The 24,344-nt window shown below is 42.6% G+C and overlaps 1 protein-coding gene across 2 annotated transcripts in view; it reads left to right on the plus strand.

Moving 5' to 3' along the window:
* Positions 1 to 4,110: 4,110 nt before the first annotated feature.
* Positions 4,111 to 24,344, plus strand: part of uhmk1 (U2AF homology motif (UHM) kinase 1) — a 65,911-nt gene continuing 45,677 nt past the window's right edge. For both annotated transcript variants that reach the window (XR_009654585.1, XM_060920032.1), the window contains exons 1-2: positions 4,111 to 4,766; positions 11,491 to 11,783. Coding sequence is in view for 1 of the 2 variants with exons in the window: in XM_060920032.1 (XP_060776015.1) it covers positions 4,484 to 4,766; positions 11,491 to 11,783 (576 nt within the window). In the remaining variant the exon portion in view is untranslated. The remainder of the gene's footprint in view (positions 4,767 to 11,490; positions 11,784 to 24,344) is intronic.

The following is a 24,344-nucleotide window of genomic DNA, read 5'->3' on the forward strand; positions in this document are numbered from 1 at the left end:
TCCACACAGAAAGGCTCTCGCCGGCCCCGGGGCTCGAACCCAGGACCTTCTTGCTGTGAGGCGACAGCGCTAACCACTACACCACCGTGCCGCCCTGCTTTTGAAGTTTCAAATAAATAATTTTTTAATAATTAAAAAAAAAATCACCTGTGTATTTATATTAAAACAATTATCCGCCTCAGGTTCATTGAATATCGGTGATTATTACACATCCAGGACACTTTTTCGATGGAATAAAAGCATGTGTTCTATTCACTTCTAGCAGGTTTCATTCATTTGGTTTGATAGCATGCAATGTTGTTATCATATCGCTAATCCGACGTGTATTACATCACTCTACGCAATAGAGAATGAGCGTTGAATATGGTTTACGATGTTGCATGGTTGTCAAGACAACATGACGTCACATGTCGGAGACGCAAAACTTCCATGCTGGCGAGTGAGCGACTGTGACAATTTGTAAACAAACATGGCCGCCAGGTTTGCTTTGTTAAATACGGAAAATTTTGAGAGAATTTTGAAAGAGAAAGACATGTTAAACACCCGAAAGGAATGTGCATGTATAATTATGGGTGGCACAGTGGTGTAGTGTTTAGCACTGTTGCTTCACAGCAAGAAATTTCTGGGTTTGAGCCCAGTGGCTGACGGGAGCCTTTCTGTGTGGAGCTTACATGTTCTCCCCGTGTCTGCATGGGTTTCCTCCACAGTTCAAAGACATGCGGTTAGGTTAACATGGGGCGGCCATGGCCTGAGATTGGGCTGAAGTGCCCTTGAGCAAGGCGCCTGTGTGTATGTGCTCATTGCTCACTTGTGTGTGTTCACTGCTTCAGATGGGTTAAATGCAGGAGGTTAAATTTCACTGCACTTGAGTGTACGTGTGACAAATAAAGGCATCTTGGCCTGACAATCTTTATCATAATAATATTATAAGAGTGGAGAGGCACAGAATCCAAGGTGTTTGAAGCCCAGTGTGAAGTTTCCACAGTCTGTGATGATTTGGGGTGCCATGTCATCTGCTGGTGTTGGTCCACTGTATTTTATCAAGTCCAAAGTCAACACAGCCATCTACCAGATTTTAGAGCACTTCATGCTTCCATCTGCTGACGAGCTTTTTGGAGATGCTGATTTCCTTTTCCAGCAGGACTTAGCACCCACCCACAGTGCCAAAACTACTACCAAATGGTTTGCTGACCATGATATTACTGTGTTTGATTGGCCAGCCAACTTACCTGACCTGAACCCCATAGAGAATCTATGGGGTATTGTCAAGAGGAAGATGAGAAACACCCGACCCAAAAATACAGATACGCTGAAGGCCACTATCAAAGCAACCTGGGCTTCAATAACACCTCAGCAGTGCCACAGACTGATCACCTCCATGCCACACCGCATTGCTACAGTAATTCATGGTAAAGGAGCCCCAACCAAGTATTGAGTGTATAAATGAATATACTTTTCAGAAGTTGGGCATTTCTGTATTGTAAATCCTTTTTTTTATTGATCTTAGGGAATATTCTAATAAATTGAGATACTGGATTTCTGATTTTCATGAGCTATAAGCCATAATCATCAAAATTAAAACAAAAAAGGCTTTAAATATTTCACTTTACATGTACACTACCGTTCAAAAGTTTGGGGTCACTTTGAAATGTCCTTATTTTTGAAAGAAAAGCACTGTTCTTTTCAATGAAGATCACTTTAAACTAATCAGAAATACACTCTATACATTGCTAATGTGGTAAATGACTATTCTAGCTGCAAATGTCTGGTTTTTGGTGCAATATCTACATAGGTGTATAGAGGCCCATTTCCAGCAACTATCACTCCAGTGTTCTAAAGACTGGTACCAAAATTCAAAAAAGTGCTTATTTAAGGAGTTAAAGGCATTTTTTAGACAAAATCGGCAAACAGTCTTATTTTGTCAATTTGGGTGTGCCAAATTCAAATCTGCAATATGCCGAGCTCTATCTGACCTCTGTTGACCTCTAGAGGTCATTGAACTTTGGGCCTGTAAACGTCTCAGCTGAACCCAGTTTCTCAGCTTTCTAAGGAATGAAATGTACTAAAATGATTAATGAAGTTAGCAAATGGCCTTGTTTGTTAAATGTTTGGGTGCTGAATTCATTTTTCATTTGTAAAACGACATATGACCTCTGATAACCTCAAGGTCATTAAACTTGGCCTATAGGCCTATGCATTTAACGGCATTTTTAAACTGACTTTACTCCCCCAAAAAGAATATGAACAGACAAAAAACAAATAGAAAGGAACAAATACAACATTAAATGCCAGTCCATGTACATGTGACTTACTTTTCATAATGAGAATGCCTAGGCGATCACCTTACATAACATTGCATTCCATTTAGCGGATATTGTTTATACAACGCTACTGAAAAAAGGACAGATTCAGCAGCATACAAAATGTGGGGGCATACAGGGTATACAGGTTAATCAGGGTTAGTATATATGAGAGGTTTTTTTCTTTGTTGTTTGTTTTTTGTAAAGGCTTTACCCCGTTTAAAACAAAACACAAACAACAAAGAAAAAAACTCTCATATATACTAACCCTGATGAACCTGTATACCCTGTATGCCCCCACATTTTGTATGCTGCTGAATCTGTCCTTTTTTCAGTAGCTTTGTATAAACAATAACCGCTAAATGTAATGCAATGTTATGTAAGGTGATCGCCGAGGCATTCTCATTGTGAAAAGTAAGTCACATGTACATGGACTGGCATTTAATGTTGTATTTGTTCCTTTCTATTTGTTTTTTGTCTGTTCATATTCTTTTTGGGGGAGTAAAGTCAGTTTAAAAATGCCGTTAAATGCATAGGCCTATAGGCCAAGTTTAATGACCTTGAGGTTATCAGAGGTCATATGTCGTTTTACAAATGAAAAATGAATTCAGCACCCAAACATTTAACAAACAAGGCCATTTGCTAACTTCATTAATCATTTTAGTACATTTCATTCCTTAAAAGCTGAGAAACTGGGTTCAGCTGAGACGTTTACAGGCCCAAAGTTCAATGACCTCTAGAGGTCAACAGAGGTCAGATAGAGCTCGGCATATTGCAGATTTGAATTCGGCACACATAAATTTACAAAATAAGACTGTTTGCCGACTTTGTCTCAAAAATGCCTTTGGGTGTCACAATTCTGGATTTTGGTACCAGTGTTCTAATGGTACAATGTGTTTGCTCATTGCCTCAGAAGGCTAATGGATGATTAGAAAACCCTTGTACAATCATGTCAGCACAGCTGAAAACAGTTGAGCTCTTTAGAGAAGCTATAAAACTGACCTTCCTTTGAGCAGATTGAGTTTCTGGAGCATCACATTTGTGGGGTCAATTAAATGCTCAAAATGGCCAGAAAAATCATCTCATCTCATTATCTCTAGCCGCTTTATCCTGTTCTACAGGGTCGCAGGCAAGCTGGAGCCTATCCCAGCTGACCACGGGCGAAAGGCGGGGTACACCCTGGATAAGTCGCCAGGTCATCACAGGGCTGACACATAGACACAGACAACCATTCACACTCACATTCACACCTACGCTCAATTTAGAGTCACCAGTTAACCTAATCTGCATGTCTTTGGACTGTGGGGGAAACCGGAGCACCCGGAGGAAACCCACGCGGACACGGGGAGAACATGCAAACTCCACACAGAAAGGCCCTCGCCGGCCACGGGACTCAAACCCGGACCTTCTTGCTGTGAGGCGACAGCGCTAACCACTACACCACCGTGCCGCCCACCAGAAAAATGTCTTGACTATATTTTCTATTCATTTTACAACTTATGGTGGTAAATAAAAGTGTGACTTTTCATGGAAAACACAAAATTGTCTGGGTGACCCCAAACTTTTGAACGGTAGTGCAATGAATATAGAATATTTACTTTTTTTGAATTAAATTATGAAAAAAAGGAACTTTTTCATGGTATTCTAATTTTTTGGAGATGCACTAGTAAGTCTCAAGTGTGTCAGGTAAAGCAATTTAATCATAAAACCTTGAACTAGTTCACTGTTTAAACAATGACGCGCTGCAGTAGCGTGCACCGGAAGTAGTTGAACTCCGGAAGTAGTTGACTCTCACTTCCTGAACAATGGCCGCCAAAACAATGGCATTTACAATTTCCGAACCCGATGTAACTCAGCTTATAAAATCTAAAGTTCGGGTCTTTAAGCTGTGAGGTGTTTAGTGAAGTATGCCGTGAATAATGAGCCTCGGTTTGGTATTTATTTAAGAAGTGAAGTGCGACACCGCTAACTTAGTTTGCTAACTCTTCTGGTAGCTTAGCCACATGCTAACTGGACCAGAACCTGGAGTATATAATGCCAAGCACGAGCGCGTTTTAGTCAGCTGATCTTAGTGCTTTAGACAAGGTACCGAACTGAGCAGCCGCTTCTCTGTCACGCTGTATTCCCCTGGGAGTAGCACTCAATCAAATGCTAGTTGACTGTAGCTTAGTGGCCGTGAAAACATGTCCAGTCCAAACGCGAACGCAGCCGGACTCACAGTAGCAGCTGGGAGCGGAGAGAAGGTGGATCAGGTCGTGCAGCCGGTTCTGTTTGAGATCTTTGGGGAGATGTGGAAGGTGCAGGCTCGGTTAGGACAGGGAGGGTCTGCCTCTGTGTACCGGGTGAGCTCTGCCAGGTCCAGTTGTGCTGCTGTGAAAGAGTTTCTGCTGGATGCTCAGGGTGGAGATTACGGCTATCTCAAGGAAAGATCCGTGCTAGAGGACATCCAGGGCCACAAAAATATCGGTAAGGCTGATTCACCGTGTCGACTTGTGTACTTGATTTGATTTCTAGGAAACACCAGCCCTTGCTTTTGTACACTGTCTTGTGTTCACAGGATATAATCATCGAAACAGCCAGTAGATCAGTACATTACATAACAGGTATTTACCAGGCGCTCTTATCCAGAGCAGCCTGGGGTTTGCTCAAGAGCACTTCAGCCATTCCTGCTGGTCTACGGAATCGAACCAGCAACCTTTTGGTCTCAAAGCTGCTTCTTTGACCTTTAGGCCATGGATCAGATCAGATCAGGGGTTGAGTGTCTTGCTCAAGAGCACTTCAGCCATTCCTGCTGGTCTACAGAATTGAACCAGCAACCTTTTGGTCTCAAAGCTGCTTCTTTGACCTTTAGGCCATGGATCAGATCAGATCAGGGGTTGAGTATCTTGCTGAAGGGCACTTCAGCCATTTTTGCTGGTCTACGGAATTGAACCAGCAACCTTTTGGTCTCAAAGCTGCTTCTTTGACCTTTAGGCCATGGATCAGATCAGGGGTTGAGTGTCTTGCTCAAGAGCACTTCAGCCATTCCTGCTGGTCCAGGGAATCGAACCAGCAACCTTTTGGTCCCAAAGCTGCTTCTCTGATCTTTAGGCCATGGATCAGATCCGATCAGGGGTTGAGTATCTTGCTGAAGGGCACTTCAGCCATTCCTGCTGGTCCAGGGAATCGAACCAGCAACCTTTTGGTCCCAAAGCTGCTTCTTTGACCTTTAGGCCATGGATCAGATCAGATCAGGGGTTGAGTGTCTTACTCAAGGGCACTTCAGCCATTCCTGCTGGTCCAGGGACTCAAACCAGCAACCTTTTGGTCCCAAAGCTGCTTCTTTGACCTTTAGGCCATGGATCAGATCAGATCAGGGGTTGAGTGTCTTGCTCAAGAGCACTTCAGCCATTCCTGCTGGTCCAGGGAATCGAACCAGCAACCTTTTGGTCCCAAAGCTGCTTCTCTGATCTTTAGGCCATGGATCAGATCCGATCAGGGGTTGAGTATCTTGCTGAAGGGCACTTCAGCCATTCCTGCTGGTCTACGGAATCGAACCAGCAAACTTTTAGTCCCAAAGCTGCTTCTCTGACCTTTCGGCCATGGATCAGATCAGGGGTTGAGTGTCTTACTCAAGGGCACTTCAGCCATTCCTGCTGGTCTAGGGACTCAAACCAGCAACCTTTTGGTCCCAAAGCTGCTTCTCTGACCTTTAGGCCATGGATCAGATCAGAGGTTGAGTGTCTTGCTCAAGGGCACTTCAGCCATTCCTGTGGGTCTAGGGACTCAAACCAGCAATCTTTTGGTCCCAAAGCTGCTTCTCTGACCTTGATGCCTTGGCTTCTGATGGATCAGGTCAGGAAACGTGTTCAGCTCAATCATAATCTGACTACTTTATTGTCCATTAAACTGACACAAGGTGGCACGGTGGTGTAGTGGTTAGCACTGTTGCCTCACAGCAGGAAGGTTCTGGGTTTGAGCCCAGTGGCCAATTGGAGGCCTTTCTGTGTGGAGTTTGCATGTTCTCCTCGTGTCCGCGTGGGTTTCCTCCGGGTGCTCCGGTTTCCCCCACATTCCAAAGACATGCAGGTTAGGCAAATTGGTGGCTCTAAATTGACCGTAGGGGTGAATGGTTGAGAGGAGAAAAACCTCGATAATAATCTGGTCAAAGGCAACAGGAAGCTGCTGCTAGAAACTCTGATGGACGTCAGAGCCAGACCTGCCATCAGGCAGAAAAGAAAAAGAAACTGACATGGAGGACAAAAAGATATAATATAAAACAATACACATTAAAGGAGAACTGAAGGCAAATCTTTTATCAAAATTCTATTTATCTCATTTTATTAAATATAGGAATGCATTTTTGACAGCTATTTTGTCGCTGCTATAGCAAGTTATGAGTGTTTGAAATATGCTCTGTAATATATCAGTCCATATGTCAAAGCAATGGCCGTAAACGAGATTCGTTGAGACCTGTGCGAGACATCGTAGGACGGAAGTAAAACATAGAGCGGAAACCAAAGTGACCGACATCTGCCAACGTTGTCAGACACGCGCGCCCTCTTTTGAATGCTGACGTAATCAAGCCAGAAGTTTTGTTTTTTTGATAGCAATCAGGAAAGTTTGAAAAAAGTAGGCAGTAATCGTCATTTAAACTCGTTTTTGTGCAATATTTTGTTTGGAAAACCAGTTTTCAAAATGGCGGCACTGACACCTGGCTGACGCTTCACGTTTCGAAGTCTCGCACAAGTTTCGTGAAGATCGCGCGGATAAGCGACGCCTGCCGTGGACCAAACAAACTCAATTCAACACGGCTAACAACCGAATAGGCCGATAAGTATAATATTTAATTGCAATTAGTTGCCGATACGAGTCACGATATAAGGTTACTAAAACCGAGAACGTAATTGAATAACACGTTAATTAAGAAATAAAGCAAGTTTAAAAATGACTTCAGTTCTCCTTTAAGAACAACACATTACAATAAATATACTGGAAAATAAGCAAATGGCATAGTCAGTCCCAGTTAATCTAAAAAAAAAAAAAAAAAGGAATATAATAATGAGACCATCAATGACGGCGTAGCTCACTCCAGCCCCATCTAGTCCAGAAAAAACGATCTAAAGTGGGCCACCTTGCGCAATAAATGTTGCAAGCTATAGTATACAGAAGCGATATCCACCCTAGAAATATCGACCTGTTCGCTAGAAAGAATCCAAAACAATGAGGAATTGACCAAGAAGCAGCAATTTTTTTGTTGAACTGCTCACTCATTAAGGCTTAATTAGTCCATAACTTCGTTAATAATTGTAATGAAGCAAATCTGGGTAGAAGTTATATGCACTCTCGGTAGCTCTACCTTCATGCCAGAAAGAATCAAAATCACTGAAGAATTGAGGGAGAAGCAGTGATTTGTGTGGAAACTGCTCATTAGGGATTGATTGATTAATTACTCTATATCTTCATTATTAATTGCAATTATGCAAATTTGGGTAGAAGCTATGTGCACCCCAGGCAGATCTACCTTCCTGGCAAAAAGAAAAAAAAAATCAGTGAACCAAGAGAGAATAAGCGATTTTCGTGAAATGTGGACGACGCCGGACGGATAACACATGATGGCATAAGCTCATTAGTTAACGCCTGGGAATACAACCCCAATTCCAAAAAAGTTGGGACAAAGTACAAACTGTAAATAAAAACGGAATGCAATGATGTGGAAGTTTCAAAATTCCATATTTTATTCAGAATAGAACATAGATGACATATCAAATGTTTAAACTGAGAAAATGCATCATTTAAAGAGAAAAATTAGGTGATTTTAAATTTCATGACAACAACACATCTCAAAAAAGTTGGGACAAGGCCATGTTTCCCACTGTGAGACATCCCCTTTTCTCTTTACAACAGTCTGTAAACGTCTGGGGACTGAGGAGACAAGTTGCTCAAGTTTAGGGATAGGAATGTTAACCCATTCTTGTCTAATGTAGGATTCTAGTTGCTCAACTGTCTTAGGTCTTTTTTGTCGTATCTTCCGTTTTATGACGCGCCAAATGTTTTCTATGGGTGAAAGATCTGGACTGCAGGCTGGCCAGTTCAGTACCCGGACCCTTCTTCTACGCAGCCATGATGCTGTAATTGATGCAGTATGTGGTTTGGCATTGTCCTGTTGGAAAATGCAAGGTCTTCCCTGAAAGAGGCGTCGTCTGGATGGGAGCATATGTTGCTCTAGAACCTGGATATACCTTTCAGCATTGATGGTGTCTTTCCAGATGTGTAATGCCGCTTTTCCACTACAAACGCGGCTGTGCCGTGCCGAGTCGAGCTGAGTCGAGCTGAGCGGGGCTGTTGGAGTTGCATTTCGACTACAACCGCGCTGAACCGTGCTGGCTGGAAGTGGGTGGACACATTGGGTGGAGTTAGTGAAAGTGGGTGGACGTCACGTGATGTCGTTAAGCAGCGCAAACAGTGACATCAGTGACAGTGGCGGAACAAGTCAGAGCCGGGCCGGGGGCGGGGCAAATGACCGGGCATTTTATTAAAGCTTATCATAACATCATTTTAGGCTACAAAATGTCCGCAACTGCGGTGTTTACCAATTTCAACACTACCGGGTGCAACTATGTTATTTAGTACATCAAGTCCTTCAAACGAACATGTAACTCAGAAACAAAAAACATTAGGATACTGTACATGGCTCATAATAAAACATCAATAGCCTATACTGCGCACATTATTTGAAGGGCATACGAATGAGCGCTCAGAGTGGTGGCAGGAAGAGTCAGAAATAAAAGGAGGGCGGTGCAAACCTCACTGAATGCACTGTGTTTACCAATTTCAACACTACGGGGTGCAACTATGTTATTTTGTACATTAAGTCCTTCAAACGAACATGTAACTCAAACAAAAAAACATTAGGCGACATACTGTACATGGCTCATAATAAAACATCAATAGCCTACTGCGCGCATTATTTGAAGGGCATACGACGAGCCTTGCGCTCCACGAACTCGTCCACGATGCTCTGTATATGTCACTGATTCAGTGATCTTTTAAGCGGTAGTCTCACGACCCGAATAGTAAACAATAAACATGGAGGACATGGAGCCGTTAGTGTTGCTGGTCTTGGTGCTGTGGCTTGTTGTCACCGACAACGCGGACAGATACTGGCAAGAGCGTATAGATGAGGCGAGGCGCATAAGGCTTCAGAAATTCTCGTAATTCATAATTATTCTTCTTCCGGGTTTGCGGTGTTTACAGATCCCAGCGCGCTCGCGGGGCGTGTGTGGGCATGTGAGGACACTCCTCCTCACCAATCAGTGCACAGGGGAGTGTCTGCTCACGCCCCCAACCTCAGTCGGCACGGCTTGGCTCGCTTCAGCCCCACTCCAAAACCGTGCGAGTTTTAGGGGCTAAGCAGGGCTGAAACGAGCTGAGTCGTGCTGGTTTTTGGTAGTCGAAACGCGAGCCGTGTCGGGCTGAAGTGAGCTGAAGCGAGCTGAAAAAGGGTAGTGGAAAAGGGCCATAAGCTGCCCATGCCACAAGCACTAATGCAACCCCATACCATCAGAGATGCAGGCTTCTGAACTGAGCGCTGATGATAACTTGGGTCGTCCTTCTCCTCTTTAGTCCGAATGACACGGTGTCCCTGATTTCCATAAAGAACTTCAAATTTTGATTCGTCTGACCACAGAACAGTTTTCCACTTTGCCACAGTCCATTTTAAATGAGCCTTGGCCCAGAGAAGACGTCTGCGCTTCTGGATCATGTTTAGATACGGCTTCTTCTTTGAACTATAGGGTTTTAGCTGGCAATGGCGGATGGCACGGTGAATTGTGTTCACAGATAATGTTCTCTGGAAATATTCCTGAGCCCATTTTGTGATTTCCAATACAGAAGCATGCCTGTATGTGATGCAGTGCCGTCTAAGGGCCCGAAGATCACGGGCACCCAGTATGGTTATCTGGCCTTGACCTTTACGCACAGAGATTCTTCCAGATTCTCTGAATCTTTTGATGATATTATGCACTGTAGATGATGATATGTTCAAACTCTTTGCAATTTTACACTGTCGAACTCCTTTCTGATATTGCTCCACTATTTGTCGGCGCAGAATTAGGGGGATTGGTGATCCTCTTCCCATCTTTACTTCTGAGAGCCGCTGCCACTCCAAGATGCTCTTTTTATACCCAGTCATGTTAATGACCTATTGCCAATTGACCTAATGAGTTGCAATTTGGTCCTCCAGCTGTTCCTTTTTTGTACCTTTAACTTTTCCAGCCTCTTATTGCCCCTGTCCCAACTTTTTTGAGATGTGTTGCTGTCATGAAATTTCAAATGAGCCAATATTTGGCATGAAATTTCAAAATGTCTCACTTTCGACATTTGATATGTTATGTTCTATTGTGAATACAATATCAGTTTTTGAGATTTGTAAATTATTGCATTCCGTTTTTATTTACAATTTGTACTTTGTCCCAACTTTTTTGGAATCGGGGTTGTACAAAAATATGACAATCTAACCAGACATGGCAAGCGAACACATTATACACAAATATACTGTTATTATAATGTGTACATTGTTATTATATAATGTTAATACACAATGTAATTAATACACACACATTGGAATTTACTCTCCTACGCTACAAAACATATATTCTGACCTTTTAATTGCATTAATATTTTGTTTTGGGCCTGAGATATGGGCAGATCTCCATTTGGTGGCCATTTTGGACGCCATCTTGAATTTCTCAGAGAGCACAAGGGGGATTTCCGGGGACTTTTAGTATGTTCTTCCTAAAGGTATTCTGAACATATTCTGAAATTTTCAGCTTGTTACTAATTTGTTCCGGGTATAACCCTATTACTCCTGGGCTACAGGCAGCAGAAGTAATGTGTGTGTAGAGAGAGAGCAGATTATTAGGCATACATTTATTTATGTCCGGGTTTCTGTGACCATGTCCGTTGCTAAAAGCGCCATGTAAATAAAACCGAATTGAATCAATTTATTATAGTTGAAGTGTCCATATGACAAGAATAGTAGGAGCGTAATGTGGATTGCGGTAAAGAGGTACATTGTTATAAAATAAAAATCCCTAAGTATCAGTGCAGTCGTGCTCTGTCAGAGGATCGTCCACATATTAAAAAATACAAATAAGTGACAGCTTGTGCAATGCGTAGGCATCCGTGTTCATGTTGTTTTTATCCGCAGTAACGCTGTACGGCGTGTTCACCAATCACAACCCGCTGGGCATAGCGACCCGCTGCTTGTTGCTGGAGCTTCTGGACGTGAGCGTGTCGGAGTTGCTGGTGAGAGGCAGCAGCCAGGGCCACTCCATGTGGCTGATCCAGCACTGTGCCCGTGATGTCCTGGAGGCGCTGTGTTTCCTGCACCGCGAGGGATACGTGCACGCCGACCTCAAGCCTCGCAACATTCTCTGGAGCCCTGACGACGAGTGCTTCAAGCTCATCGACTTCGGACTCAGCTTTAAAGAGGGCCACCAGGTGAGGAGGTGGATGTGAGGTGAGCTTTCCTTTCCTCGTGCTGTTTGGGTCGGGGGACATAGCAGAGACGAAATCACTGCTGTGGTTTACAGCTCCAAAGCAGATTAAATTGGAGAAAACGGAAGGATTGGATATGTTTTAAGTGCATATCGCGGGTAAATTCAGGAGCAAGGTCAATGGAATTCTCCTATTTTATATTAAACTTTGGTTAAATATCTGTCACGTTTTGCATTCTCTGCAATTTTTTTACCTTGCGCAATACCAGAAAAATTCAGTTGAAATCAAGCCATTTGAGGCGAATTGGTCCGCCTCTGAAAAAACTTGCCATTTGGATTTCCTGACAAACGTTGATTTTCGTGACGTCGCGTGTGGGACGCCTTCCCCTGAATCCTACGTCAGCGCTGGTTTGTTTATGAGAAAACGACCTGGTGGTTTTCTGCAGATTTCTTCAACGTTATCGTGTAATTATTAAAATGGTTAACAGATGTATCGTAGGAGGGTGTAGCGACACCAATCTTGATGGGATTAGTACTCATCGTTTCCCAAAAGACTGGACAATGAGAGAGAAATGGGAGCGCTTGGTCTACACAGGCTGTGCACTGAAACCGTGCAAAGCTCGCGCAGCCTGCTGGTGCTTCCGCAGGTAACGTCACGAATCTGGCTCCAGACTCCCTTGGGATTTTTCCAGACGTGTTTTGTTATTTTATTTTTTTCTGCTGTAGACAGATGGCCTTGTGCAAAATTATGCTTCTGGATGAGTGTGTAAAGGGACATGCTTTCGTATTTTAAAAAAAAAAAAAAAAAAGGAATTTGGTCCAGGATATGCACTTTAAGATGCTCGGTACAGCTCTCCAAAGGGACCTTGGTATATCCAAAGCCTTGTTGTTAAACTTTTAATTGAGTAAGTGTAAATAAAATGGCATTTAGGAAACAAATCCTAGATAGGACATATATATTTTATTTTATTCTGTCCATGTTCACTAGATATGCGCAATCACGTGCTCTGATTGGCTACTCTACTACTAGGATATCGGCTCATATACCGCGAGTAGAGTAAAACAAAATGGCGGAGCTTGTCGTTGAACCAACCGAGGGCGAAATAAAAACCCTACTCGAAAACAAAACCACAAGAAAATATGGAATGAAAGTTTTTGATGGGTTTGAAAAAATGTTTTGTTTTTCAAGAATTTATTATTATTATTATTATTATTATTATTATTATTATAATAGCATTTTTCACAAATTGCTCCTTTCATTTCGCCAGTTTGTTTACACTCTTCATCTTTAAGCATTAAAATTTGTTGAATTTTGATTTAGACTGGTTCAAAAGCTCGAAGTAGTATGAAAATTACATCACTGAAATACCCAAGGACTTTGTCCTCAGAGTGCAGTATTTGAACCTCGGAGAGAGTAAGATGTCAGCAGGGCCCAGGGATATTTGTTTTTCTTTGAAAATAAAATCCGTACACCGGTACAAATGAACACTCGAACATGTCCCAGAGTGTAAGGAGTTTATTTTGGGGTTCTGTTTTAGCCTGGCAAGCCAGACTAAATGTGAATATTTAGCCCATGTTTACATTAGACCGTATCAGCGGATCATCAGATTAACGTTTTTAAAACGATTAGTGTGCACACAGCAACACCAATACACGATTCGCGTGCACATAGCAACGCCAATACACGGATACGCTCGGCTCCGCAGGCATCCTGCGCTCCAAATCACTCCGCCCTGAACAGCGAGTGCCCTCTGGAGGGTGCGCACTCCGGCCCTGCGCAGCTCACAGAGCGCGCAAGTGAAGTGCACAAGCTGTGATTCGGGACTGAGCCGCTGTGTGTGTGATCCCAGTGCATGTCACTTACCACTTGGAAGTGGAAGGATGGCAAGCCTAAAGACAATCATAACTACACAATGGGCAGTATTTGCATCAGTATTTGCAGTATTTTCATACTTTTATACTCTTTAATGAAAGGTGATACAAGGTGGAAGTCCGCGCCGTTTTTCAGCAGTCGTGTCACATGACCAACGCCAGCGAATCAGGAAGGTGGATGTCACAGTGACGTTGTCCAATGACGACCCCAGCTAGAGCTCAGCACAGCGTATCCGCGTATTCTCAATGTTTACACAGCACCGGACCAGACACGATCTGGATTGAATACGTGGACGCTGGCGGATTCCCGTTTCCAGGCGGTTTAATGTAAACGGACAGTGCATCCGCGAAGAAAATGAGACAGATACGGTCTAATGTAAACTTGGCCTTAGTCTGGTCTCGGTCGTAGACATTTCCGAAGGAGGTGGGTAGGAACAACCTGTTGTCTTTCAAACTGTCTCTGTGCGTATAGGCCAACACTCTGACCAATCAGCGCAACAGTGACTGTGACATAGTCAGAGCGACAGAAAGCAGTGGGGGAGCCAGCTGGTAGATCAGACTTTTGCCATAGCTGGTCGGCAAAACAGCGAAAATGTCCTTCTTGAAAAGGAATGAGCGGAGAGCCTCTTCCTGCTCATGTTTCAACGAAAACTCCAAGTCTAATTCTTCTAAAACTGATTCCAAAGCGGAGTCAAACGAACACTGTTCACTAGCGGTAGCCATCTTTCCTGTTGCGCTTTCTCCAGCGTCGCGCAGCTTTGTCATCACTCCTGCAAAAGCCCGCCCAAAGAATCCAAACAAAAACCTTGCGTTGTGATTGGCGGGCACGATTTGATGCCCGGGGTGTGTTGTTTATATGGTGCGAGGCTAGACCCACTCGTAGGCAAAAATATTTTTGGCCGCTAGGCGGCTGGGTCTAGTTTACTAGGCTAGTTCTGTTTGGCTTTAAGGAAGCTTCTGTCCTTTCCAGGGAAAGAAAGTCAGGGCATTTCCCTTGTCTTTTTGATACTGGGGCCATCCTTAAAAAAAAAAATCCGTTTCCTGTCCACCGGGTGAGCAAAAAATTTTTCAGTAGGGAGGGAGGGATTTTTTTTTTTTTTGTATTTTTTCTTTTTTATACAGTGGTGCTTGAAAGTTTGTGAACCCTTTAGAATGTTCTATATTTCTGCATAAATATGACCTAAAACATCATCAGATTTTCACACAAGTCCTAAAAGTAGATAAAGAGAACCCAGTTAAACAAATGAGACAAAAATATTATACTTGGTAATTTATTTATTGAGGAAAATGATCCAATATTACATATCTGTGAGTGGCAAAAGTATGTGAACCTTTGCTTTCAGTATCTGGTGTGACCCCCTTGTGCAGCAATAACTGCAACTAAACATTTCCAGTAACTGTTGATCAGTCCTGCACACCGGCTTAGAGGAATTTTAGCCCATTCTTCCATACAGAACAGCTTCAACTCTGGGATGTTGGTGGGTTTCCTCACATGAACTGCTCGCTTCAGGTCCTTCAACAACATTTCAATTGGATTAAGGTCAGGACTTTAACTTGGCCATTCCAAAACATTAACTTTATTCTTCTTTAACCATTCTTTGGTAGAACGACTTGTGTGCTTAGGGTCGTTGTCTTGCTGCATGACCCACCTTCTCTTGAGATTCAGTTCATGGACAGATGTCCTGACATTTTCCTTTAGAATTCGCTGGTATAATTCAGAATTCATTGTTCCATCAATGATGGCAAGCCGTCCTGGCCCAGATGCAGCAAAACAGGCCCAAACCATGATACTACCACCACCATGTTTCACAGATGGGATAAGGTTCTTATGCTGGAATGCAGTGTTTTCCTTTCTCCAAGCATAACGCTTCTCATTTAAACCAAAAGGTTCTATTTTGGTCTCATCCGTCCACAAAACATTTTTCCAATAGCCTTCTGGCTTGTCCACGTGATCTTTAGCAAACTGCAGACGAGCAGCAATGTTCTTTTTGGAGAGCGGTGGCTTTCTCCTTGCAACCCTGCCATGCACACTATTGTTGTTCAGTGTTCTCCTGATGGTGGACTCATGAACATTAACATTAGCCAATGTGAGAGAGGCCTTGAGTTGCTTAGAAGTTACCCTGGGGTCCTTTGTGACCTCGCCGGCTATTACACGCCTTGCTCTTGGAGTGACCTTTGCTGGTCAACCACTCCTGGGGAGGGTAACAATGGTCTTGAATTTCCTCCATTTGTACACAATCTGTCTGACTGTGGATTGGTGGAGTCCAAACTCTTTAGAGACGGTTTTGTAACCTTTTCCAGCCTGATGAGCATCAACAACACTTTTTTTTTTCTGAGTTCCTCAGAAATCTCCTTTGTTCGTGCCATGATACACTTCCACAAACATGTGTTGTGAAGATCTGACTTTGATAGATCCCTGTTCTTTAAATAAAACAGGGTGCCCACTCACACCTGATTGTCATCCCATTGATTGAAAACACCTGACTCTAATTTCACCTTCAAATTAACTGCTAATCCTAGAGGTTCACATACTTTTGCCACTCACAGATATGTAATATTGGATCATTTTCCTCAATAAATAAATGACCAAGTATAATATTTTTGTCTCACTTGTTTAACTGGGTTCGCTTTATCTAATTTTAAGATTTGTGTGAAAATCTGATGATGTTTTAGGTCATATTTATGCAGAAATATAGACAATTCTAAAGGGTTCACAAACTTTCAAGCACCACTGTATATGGATGGATAAGAAATCGCAATGCTGCGTTTGCTTTTTCTTTCAGTACTTGTTTTATTACAAAAGCAGACACATTTAATAAAATATGACAGTTTAATCAACTGAAACTTGTACAAAAACTTTAATATTATTATAAAACCTACCGTGCAGGAACAGGCGTCACCACAGACAGTCCTCGGCATTTCACTGCCTCTTTGATTACGTCCTGGTGGCCGTCTAAATACCACCAAGCAGTTTGTAATGTTCATTACTACATTTGTTCTTTCAGTTTGGCCAGTATGTCTAGATAGACAAGGTCCTTCTCTCTGGATGTCTTTTTATAATTTCGTTGTGTAATTCGTTCTTTTTATTTGCTACAGACACAGTTTTTAATTCTGTCCAGTCAACCTGCATTAGTTCCATAAACGCATTTTCTTTGTTCAGTTCCGTTCTCATTTTGAATAGATCTATTAGGTTCTCCTACAGATCTGTCAGGGTCATTAACAAAGTAGGTAATGAATTTCGCATGACAAAACTCAAAAGCTGTTTGTAGCGTCTCGGATGGATCAAGATCAAACGAATTTTCCAGTAACGGTTTGTGATGGTCCGACACACGGACTTTTTGTAGTTCTAAATCGACCATTAGGCATAGTTCGGATGAAATTACACTGTTAAAATGATCACTGAATGATTTGTTTTTCTGAATCTTTATTTTGTTGTTCGCTAGAATACCATTTTGCGATTTCACACTTTGAAAACTCCGGATCTCCTTCCTTCATGGTGGCTGCCCAGGGTTTTTTCTAGAAAAATTTAGTATGAGGGCGCTCACCATGGCGAGGGAGCGAAGCGGGGGGGAGATGGTGCCAGTCCCCCCCCCCCACTGTGCAAAGCCTTTTGAAAAATGCTCCAATGGGACATTCTGAGGCTATCTGAGAGGGAAATTGTAACAAATTGTCTGTCAACATTGAAAAAGAACGAAGTAATCATCTTCTGCCCCGGACAGTCTTTGGCTTTCTTCCGCTTCGTGCCGCGGGATGACATCTTTAAATGCCCAAGTGTCAACAAAAACAACTCGCGAACTACTTCTGTCAAAAGCTCCCGCGCCGGTGGGTGAAAGGTCATTCAGTCTCGAGAAATCTCGCTCTACAAGTCAGCTGACCTTGTATGTAACCCATGTCAAATCTCGCGAGAGCAGCCGCGACAAGTAAACAACATGGCGCCTCAGTCTGGAAAACACCAATTCGGATTGTTTTTGCACCGTCTGGCGGTGTATCTACTATGATTGGAATATTTTTGGAGCAATTATAACGTATTTGATGATCAGACACATTGTCACGTAGTGTTGCTGGGATGTTTTCACGGAGTCGGTAAGGGGGCGCACGCCGAGAGTAAGAGGGCGCAGCGCCCCTGTTCCCCCGTTTAGACGAAAGCCTGGCTGCCTTTTTTTTTTTTTTTTGTGCCGCACGGCGCATGCGCAGAACTGATTCGATTCTATATTCTGCGCGGAATGCGTAAATGTCAAGTTCGATTTTAGATTTACGAACCCGAAAAAAATGTCGAAAAACCGGCGTTGAAAAAAATGTCGAAAAACCGGCGTTAAAAAAAAAAAAAAAATTCAACCGCACAAACGGCACTCACCCGGCCGGTGGACCGGAAACAGAACATTTTTTAATAATGGCCTGGTTGAACATTTTCCTGTAGCCTTCCTGTTAACATTTACAGTCCGTGATACCTGTTCAGCGCACAGTGCCCTATGAGACACGTCCAGGGACCAGAATAACCCCAGTTAGAGGGTGTGAAAGCAGATAATTGGGAAGATGGGGACAGTGCAGCACCGAGCGACTAATTAGCTGATGACCGGATTTTTCCAGAACACCAGGACTAAACATCTCTAACTACAAAACATGCTGTGTGTGCTGCTGGCAGAGCTTTATGTATTTAAAGTGTACTAGTATTGGTCATGCTTCCAACATTAATCGTGCTTTACTGTATGTATGACTTCTAGACAAAAGACACGCACATTCAGGCAAAAAACAGCGTAAAATCACTTTTGTGGACCGTTTTATTCCATGAATTACCCGCAGAGGCAGAACCACGAGGAGCAGCCATTGCCGGCCGGAAGTGGCGTACAATCGTTGATTCTGGGTTATCGGGTGCGAGTAAACAAACAGTGTTCTATGGGTCGAGATTCCCAGTCAGGTAACTTCAGAACATGTTGAATAAATATAGATCTAATACTTGTAATAGAGCTTTATTTTACGGCACATATCTATTATTTCATGGCATTATGTGCAAGTAGATTTGGTTGTACTTTGGGGTCGAGAGCTTCACCGGCGAATGAGTAGGTCATGTATTGAGAAATATCTTCGTGAGGTGGCTTTTTTTTTAACATTTTTTTTATCATACAAGCATGATAAACATATTGACAGAAATTTTATACTTTACACTTTCCTATGTGCCCACTGCCAAATAATATAGTTTTTACATGACCTAAATTAGATGAAACATAAAACTTGTCACACTGGCGCGCGCACTTCCGCATTCATAAAAGACTATTCACGTGCCCTGTGTCTGAAATCGCTCCCTACTCACTATATAGGGCACTAGTGAGGATAGTGAGGACGCCATTTTGTAGTGCTGTCCGAAACCTTATGCCGCTTTTCCACTACCAACGCGGCTGAGCCGTGCCGTGCTGAGCGGGGCTGTTGGAGTTGCATTTCGACTACAACCGCGCTGAACCGTGCTGGCTGGAAGTGGGTGGACACATTGGGTGGAGTTAGCGAAAGTGGGTGGACGTCAGGTGATGTCGTTAGGCGGCGCAAACAGTGACATCAGTGATCTTTTAAGCGGTAGTCTCACGACCCGAATAGTAAACAATAAACATGGAGGACATGGAGTCGTTAGTGTTGCTGGTCTTGGTGCTGTGGCTTGTTGTCACCGACAACGCCAGCAGATACTGGCAAGAGCGTGTAGATGAGGCAAGGCGCATAAGGCTTCAGAAATTCTCGTAATTCGTAATTCTTCTTCTTCCGGGTTTGCGGTGTTTACAGATCCCAGCGTGCTCGCGGGGCGTGTGTGGGCATGTGAGGACACTCCTCCTCACCAATCAGTGCACAGGGGAGTGTCTCCTCACGCCCCTAGCCCCACTCGGCTCGGTTTGGCTCGCTTCAGCCCCACTCCAAAACCGTGCGAGTTTTGGGTGCTAAGCAGGGCTGAAGCGAGCTGAGTCGTGCTGCTCTGAGGTAGTCGAAACGCGAGCCATGTCGGGCTGAAGTGAGCTGAAAAAGGGTAGTGGAAAAGGGCCATTAGTGAGGCTTATTACACCCTATATAGTGCACTCAAAGTATCCCACAATGCATCATGAAAAGTAGTGTACAACCGATGGTCACTAACCAAAGCAATATATCCCATCATGTGTTGCGGTCGCGCTGAAAGAAATCAAATTAAAAGTCTCAAATCTGATTTAATAAAAGGCAGCAGCAAAGAAGAAAGCATTCAGCCTTGATTTAAAAGAACTGAAAGCTGCAGGTACTTTGTATTGATTAATGTGTGAAATGCACTCAGTATAATATGGATTTATCACAAAAATACATGCATGTGTTTATTATTTTGAAAACCTACCAGCCGACTGATCTGGCACGTTTTAATTGTGCGACAGTAATGACGTAAATACCAGCGCGACGGAGTAGTGTCCGAAAGCGTTTTTTCATTTTACCAATGAGCTCACTATATAGTAATTCCCTATGTAGGGAGTAGTGAACGAATGAGCGATTTCGGACGCAGGGATGGTAACGGCATGATAATCACTTTCACTCTTTCGGTTTCGATGGGTTTGTTTTTCGCAGTGGGAACGCCCAGGATAAAATCTGTCTGAGATCCCATTAGGGACTATAGGGATATATTTGGGCTATTTGGAGGTAAAACTTGTTGCAAGATGGCACGCGGATTTTATGTGCTTCGGACGATTCATTTAATGATTCAGGACAGCGATTCGGTTCAATCTTGAGAACTGTGACACTGATGATGAACGGTGCCTTTTTTTTAATTTTTAATTTTTAAACTTCTACTCAATCCAGCCAAAGATCAGTTCGAGTAAGCGTAAATATTTCTTATGAGCAGATCGGTTGATAATTCTAGTCATGAAAGTGTTCCGGGTTATTTCGGATTTTTAGATTTTCCTCCGGATTTTTTCCGCTAATGACCCGGAAATCCGGATATTTGACAAAACTCTTGAAAATCTCCGGTTTTCCGAATGGAGAAATTTATTTTTCGGATTTTTCGCGTTCCTAGACGCGGCGTAATACTTCACATCGTCCTTGCCTGGGCGCAGTCCTTAAATAGCCCAAATGTGGTTCATTGATTAAAGACAGGTGTTCTTTGTTAACGGTGCACGTGCCGGAGCTCGTTAGGCGCGCGCGCAGTCCAAGGCGCGCCTTCAGGTAGACGTGCTAAGGCGCACAGGACTGACACCGTTCTGCGCAACACAATCGCACTAGAAAGCATGTTCAAGCTGCCAGTGTAGCTGCGGTCTTTTTAGTTGCGAGTTACAAGTATTTTCTCGTGTTATTAATTCGCCATGTCAAAACAAGCAAAACTTTCCTCCTTCTTTCGATGTGAAGAGAGGTCAGCAATTTATTATATATTTTTTTTTTCCATCAAAGTTGCATTTTGTGGCTTCGAAGCTAAGTTTTAGTGCCGTTTCTAGAACACAACATCAAGAAACCGTGGAAGAAACAGCAATAGTGGAAGAGCCGGTTTCTAAGCTGCCTAAAACTAGCAATGGTAATTATTTTTGGGTACATAATGTACTCAGGCTGCCAGTCAGTGTGTGACACACACACACACACACACCCCTGATTTACATGAGAAATTTGGTATTCATTGGCGTGTTTAAATTTACAGACAATACGAACTAATGTAAACAATTGGCTTCAACTCACATAAATCTGAATTGGAAATGTTTAGTTCACTTTATCTTCTGCAAACGCACAACTCTACTAAAAGATTGATAAACGAGGCTCAACGTCCCCAACATTGAAACCTGAAAGCTTTAGAAACTCTAACAGACCTTTACTTTTTAACAGGACTGTTTTTGGATTTTGCTGAGTTTACCTTCAACTGTCTGATATTTTTTCCAAAGTAATGAACTGTGTAGCAGGAAAATCACCGCGTTTTCTAAATGCACTCCTGAAAATTACTCATTAACTAGGGGAATTAAATTTGATATTTTTGACATGTTAATCATTTAATGTACATGAAAGAAAAAGGCTTAAAAGTTATAACTTGTTTTAGTGAAAATAAGTACTAAAATGCACTAGAATGCAGGGTTTTGCGTGTTATTGTTATTAAAATATTTTTGGGGGACGTTGCCTTGCGCGCGCGCCCCCCCCCCCCCCCCCCCCATTTCAGGGTTTTTTCCTTTGCTCCACTTTCATCTCTATAATTTGTTATCTTAGATTGGTGTTTACAACACCGGGTCAGTGATCAGTCCACTGCAGCCCAGACAATCGGACAAACCAACGACTGCGTGTCACTACCGGTGCCGGAACAGCGCATGAAGGAGGCAACATGTCGCTGACCCTGCCTGACTGGCGGAGCAGTGACTTAAAACTCATGTCTACTTGACAAGAGCTTATGACGAACGTGAGGCCATTATTAAAAAATGTTCTGTTTCCGGTCCACCGGCCGGGTGAGTGCCGTTTGTGCGGTTGAAATTTTTTTTTTTAAACGCCGGCTTTTCGACATTTTTTTCGGGTTCGTAAATCTAAAATCGAACTTGACATTTACGCATTCCCAGGGCTTTCCACTAAGGCTCATACTAGCCAGCCATGACAAATAAGTAGCCGGGGGGTAAACACAAAATAAACTCCTGTGCACGCAGTTCCCAGGATTAAATGTATTTTCCACAGACCATTTATTTATTCACTTTACTCAAATACAAAGTAAAATGGCAGTAAATCTTCTTTCTTTTCTTGCGTATTGCATCATGAGGCGTTCCTGGCTTGTAAATCTCTTATTTTCGGTGCATGACACATTCACGCAGCTGAGCATGCTATGAATTAACAACGACAACGGTCTGCAGTGGGGCTACACAATTACACACTCAGCAAACATTTCTCCATTTGTGTATGAAATACACTCCAACCACTCAGTTTGTGGTTTCATTTACAACCAACGGTGTCTTTTGATGCAGCACGTAATTGAACGAGAGAAGACTGGTTTACCGGAGACTAGATAAGCGTCATCTCTGCTTCTGTTCCCTCCGACGGCCCCGACACACTACTGCCTCCGCCGAGTGCGCGTGCGCATGTCGGGGCCGCGGATGAGTTACTCTCCCTTGATCAACGAGTCGGCGGGGAATTTGTGGTTATTATCGGTACAAACAGCGCGAATCACAACTTAAATGAGTGCGGTTCAGTTTGACATTATTGTCAGTCCATTAGATAAACATTTAATTTTATTAAAATCGAAAATTAATATTTAGAACCTGTGGGCTACAAAAATAATAGTCATTAAAGTAGCCGACTGGACTTAATTGTGTAGTCGGCTGTATGGCCGGCACTTGTGGAAAGCCCTGCATTCCGCGCAGAATATAGAGGCTGTATGGCCGGCACTTGTGGAAAGCCCTGCATTCCGCGCAGAATATAGAACTGAATCAGCTCTGCGCATGCGCCATGCGGCACAAAAAAATGGCAGCCACCATGAAGGAAGGAGATCCGGAGTTTTCAAACATTTGCTTAAGTGTGAAATCGCAAAATGGTATTCTAGCGAACAACTAAATAGTAAAGATTCAGAAAAACAAATCATTCAGTGATCATTTTAATAGTGTAATTTCATCCGAACTAGGCCCAACGGTCGATTTAGAACTACAAAAAGTCCGTGTGTCGGACATTTTAAGTACCTTTTGTAAAAGTTTTTGCAAATGTTGCAGTCAGCATTTAAAATGCTAACTTTTTTGATTTTTGATTGATTGATTACTTTATTCTGAACAATAAAGAAGAAAGATATAAAAATAAAAAATTTAAATAAAAAAATGCAACAATCAAAACGTCGTCATAAACAAACAGAATAGCGTAGCCACAAGGCAATAACATAACATAATGTTCAGAAAGGATTAGGAAGAAGTAATAACTTATCCAATCCTAACCCTCTATAGCACTGCTAATCAAATGTCACTTTCCATCATAATAAACTATATAAACAAAAGCAATAAACAAAAAAGAAAACATACCAACATGGTATAATATAGATCAAATCAAATCATATATACAGATACTTATGTTATGCATATATACACACATACAATACATATATACAGTACATACATGTACACATACCTATAGCTATACACTAAATACAAGGAGAACTTAGTTCTTGTACAAGTTTCAGTTGATTAAACTGTCATATTTTATTAAATGTGTCTGCTTTTGTAATAAAAAAGTACTGAAAGAAAAAGCAAACACAGCATTGTGATTTCTTACCCATCCAATAAAAAAAATCCCTCCCTCCCGACTGAAAATTTTTTTTTGCTCACCCAGTGGACAGGAAACTGATTTTTTTTTTTTTAAGGATGGCCTTCACGTGAAGGTATCAATGCGCTGTCGAAGCGCGCAGAAGGTGTTAGTACGCCTGTCATTATAGTGCGGACTTTCCATAGCATAGAAAATCGCTACGTTTCAATTTGTGTAACTGAACTTGTTTCATATCACTGGTCATATAAACCTATGTAAACAGGAAAAACGCGGAAGAGTTTGGTCGCATCTAACTACAGCCCCAAAAAATACCATTGGCCATGCTGAGCCTAGCTACATTGCTAACAGGAGTGACAGCGTGTCTGACTGACTGGGAGGTCGCGCAAAGCTCGGAGAGGTACGGATCAGCTCGTCTCAATTCAGATAAGAGCATATTTCATTATGGAAGTACGGTGGACTGTTCCTTTAAACAAGTGTTGACCGACCATACAATACAGTTATCTGG

This window comes from Neoarius graeffei, chromosome 4, assembly GCF_027579695.1.
Source record: "Neoarius graeffei isolate fNeoGra1 chromosome 4, fNeoGra1.pri, whole genome shotgun sequence".
Taxonomy (NCBI): Eukaryota; Metazoa; Chordata; class Actinopteri; order Siluriformes; family Ariidae; genus Neoarius; species Neoarius graeffei.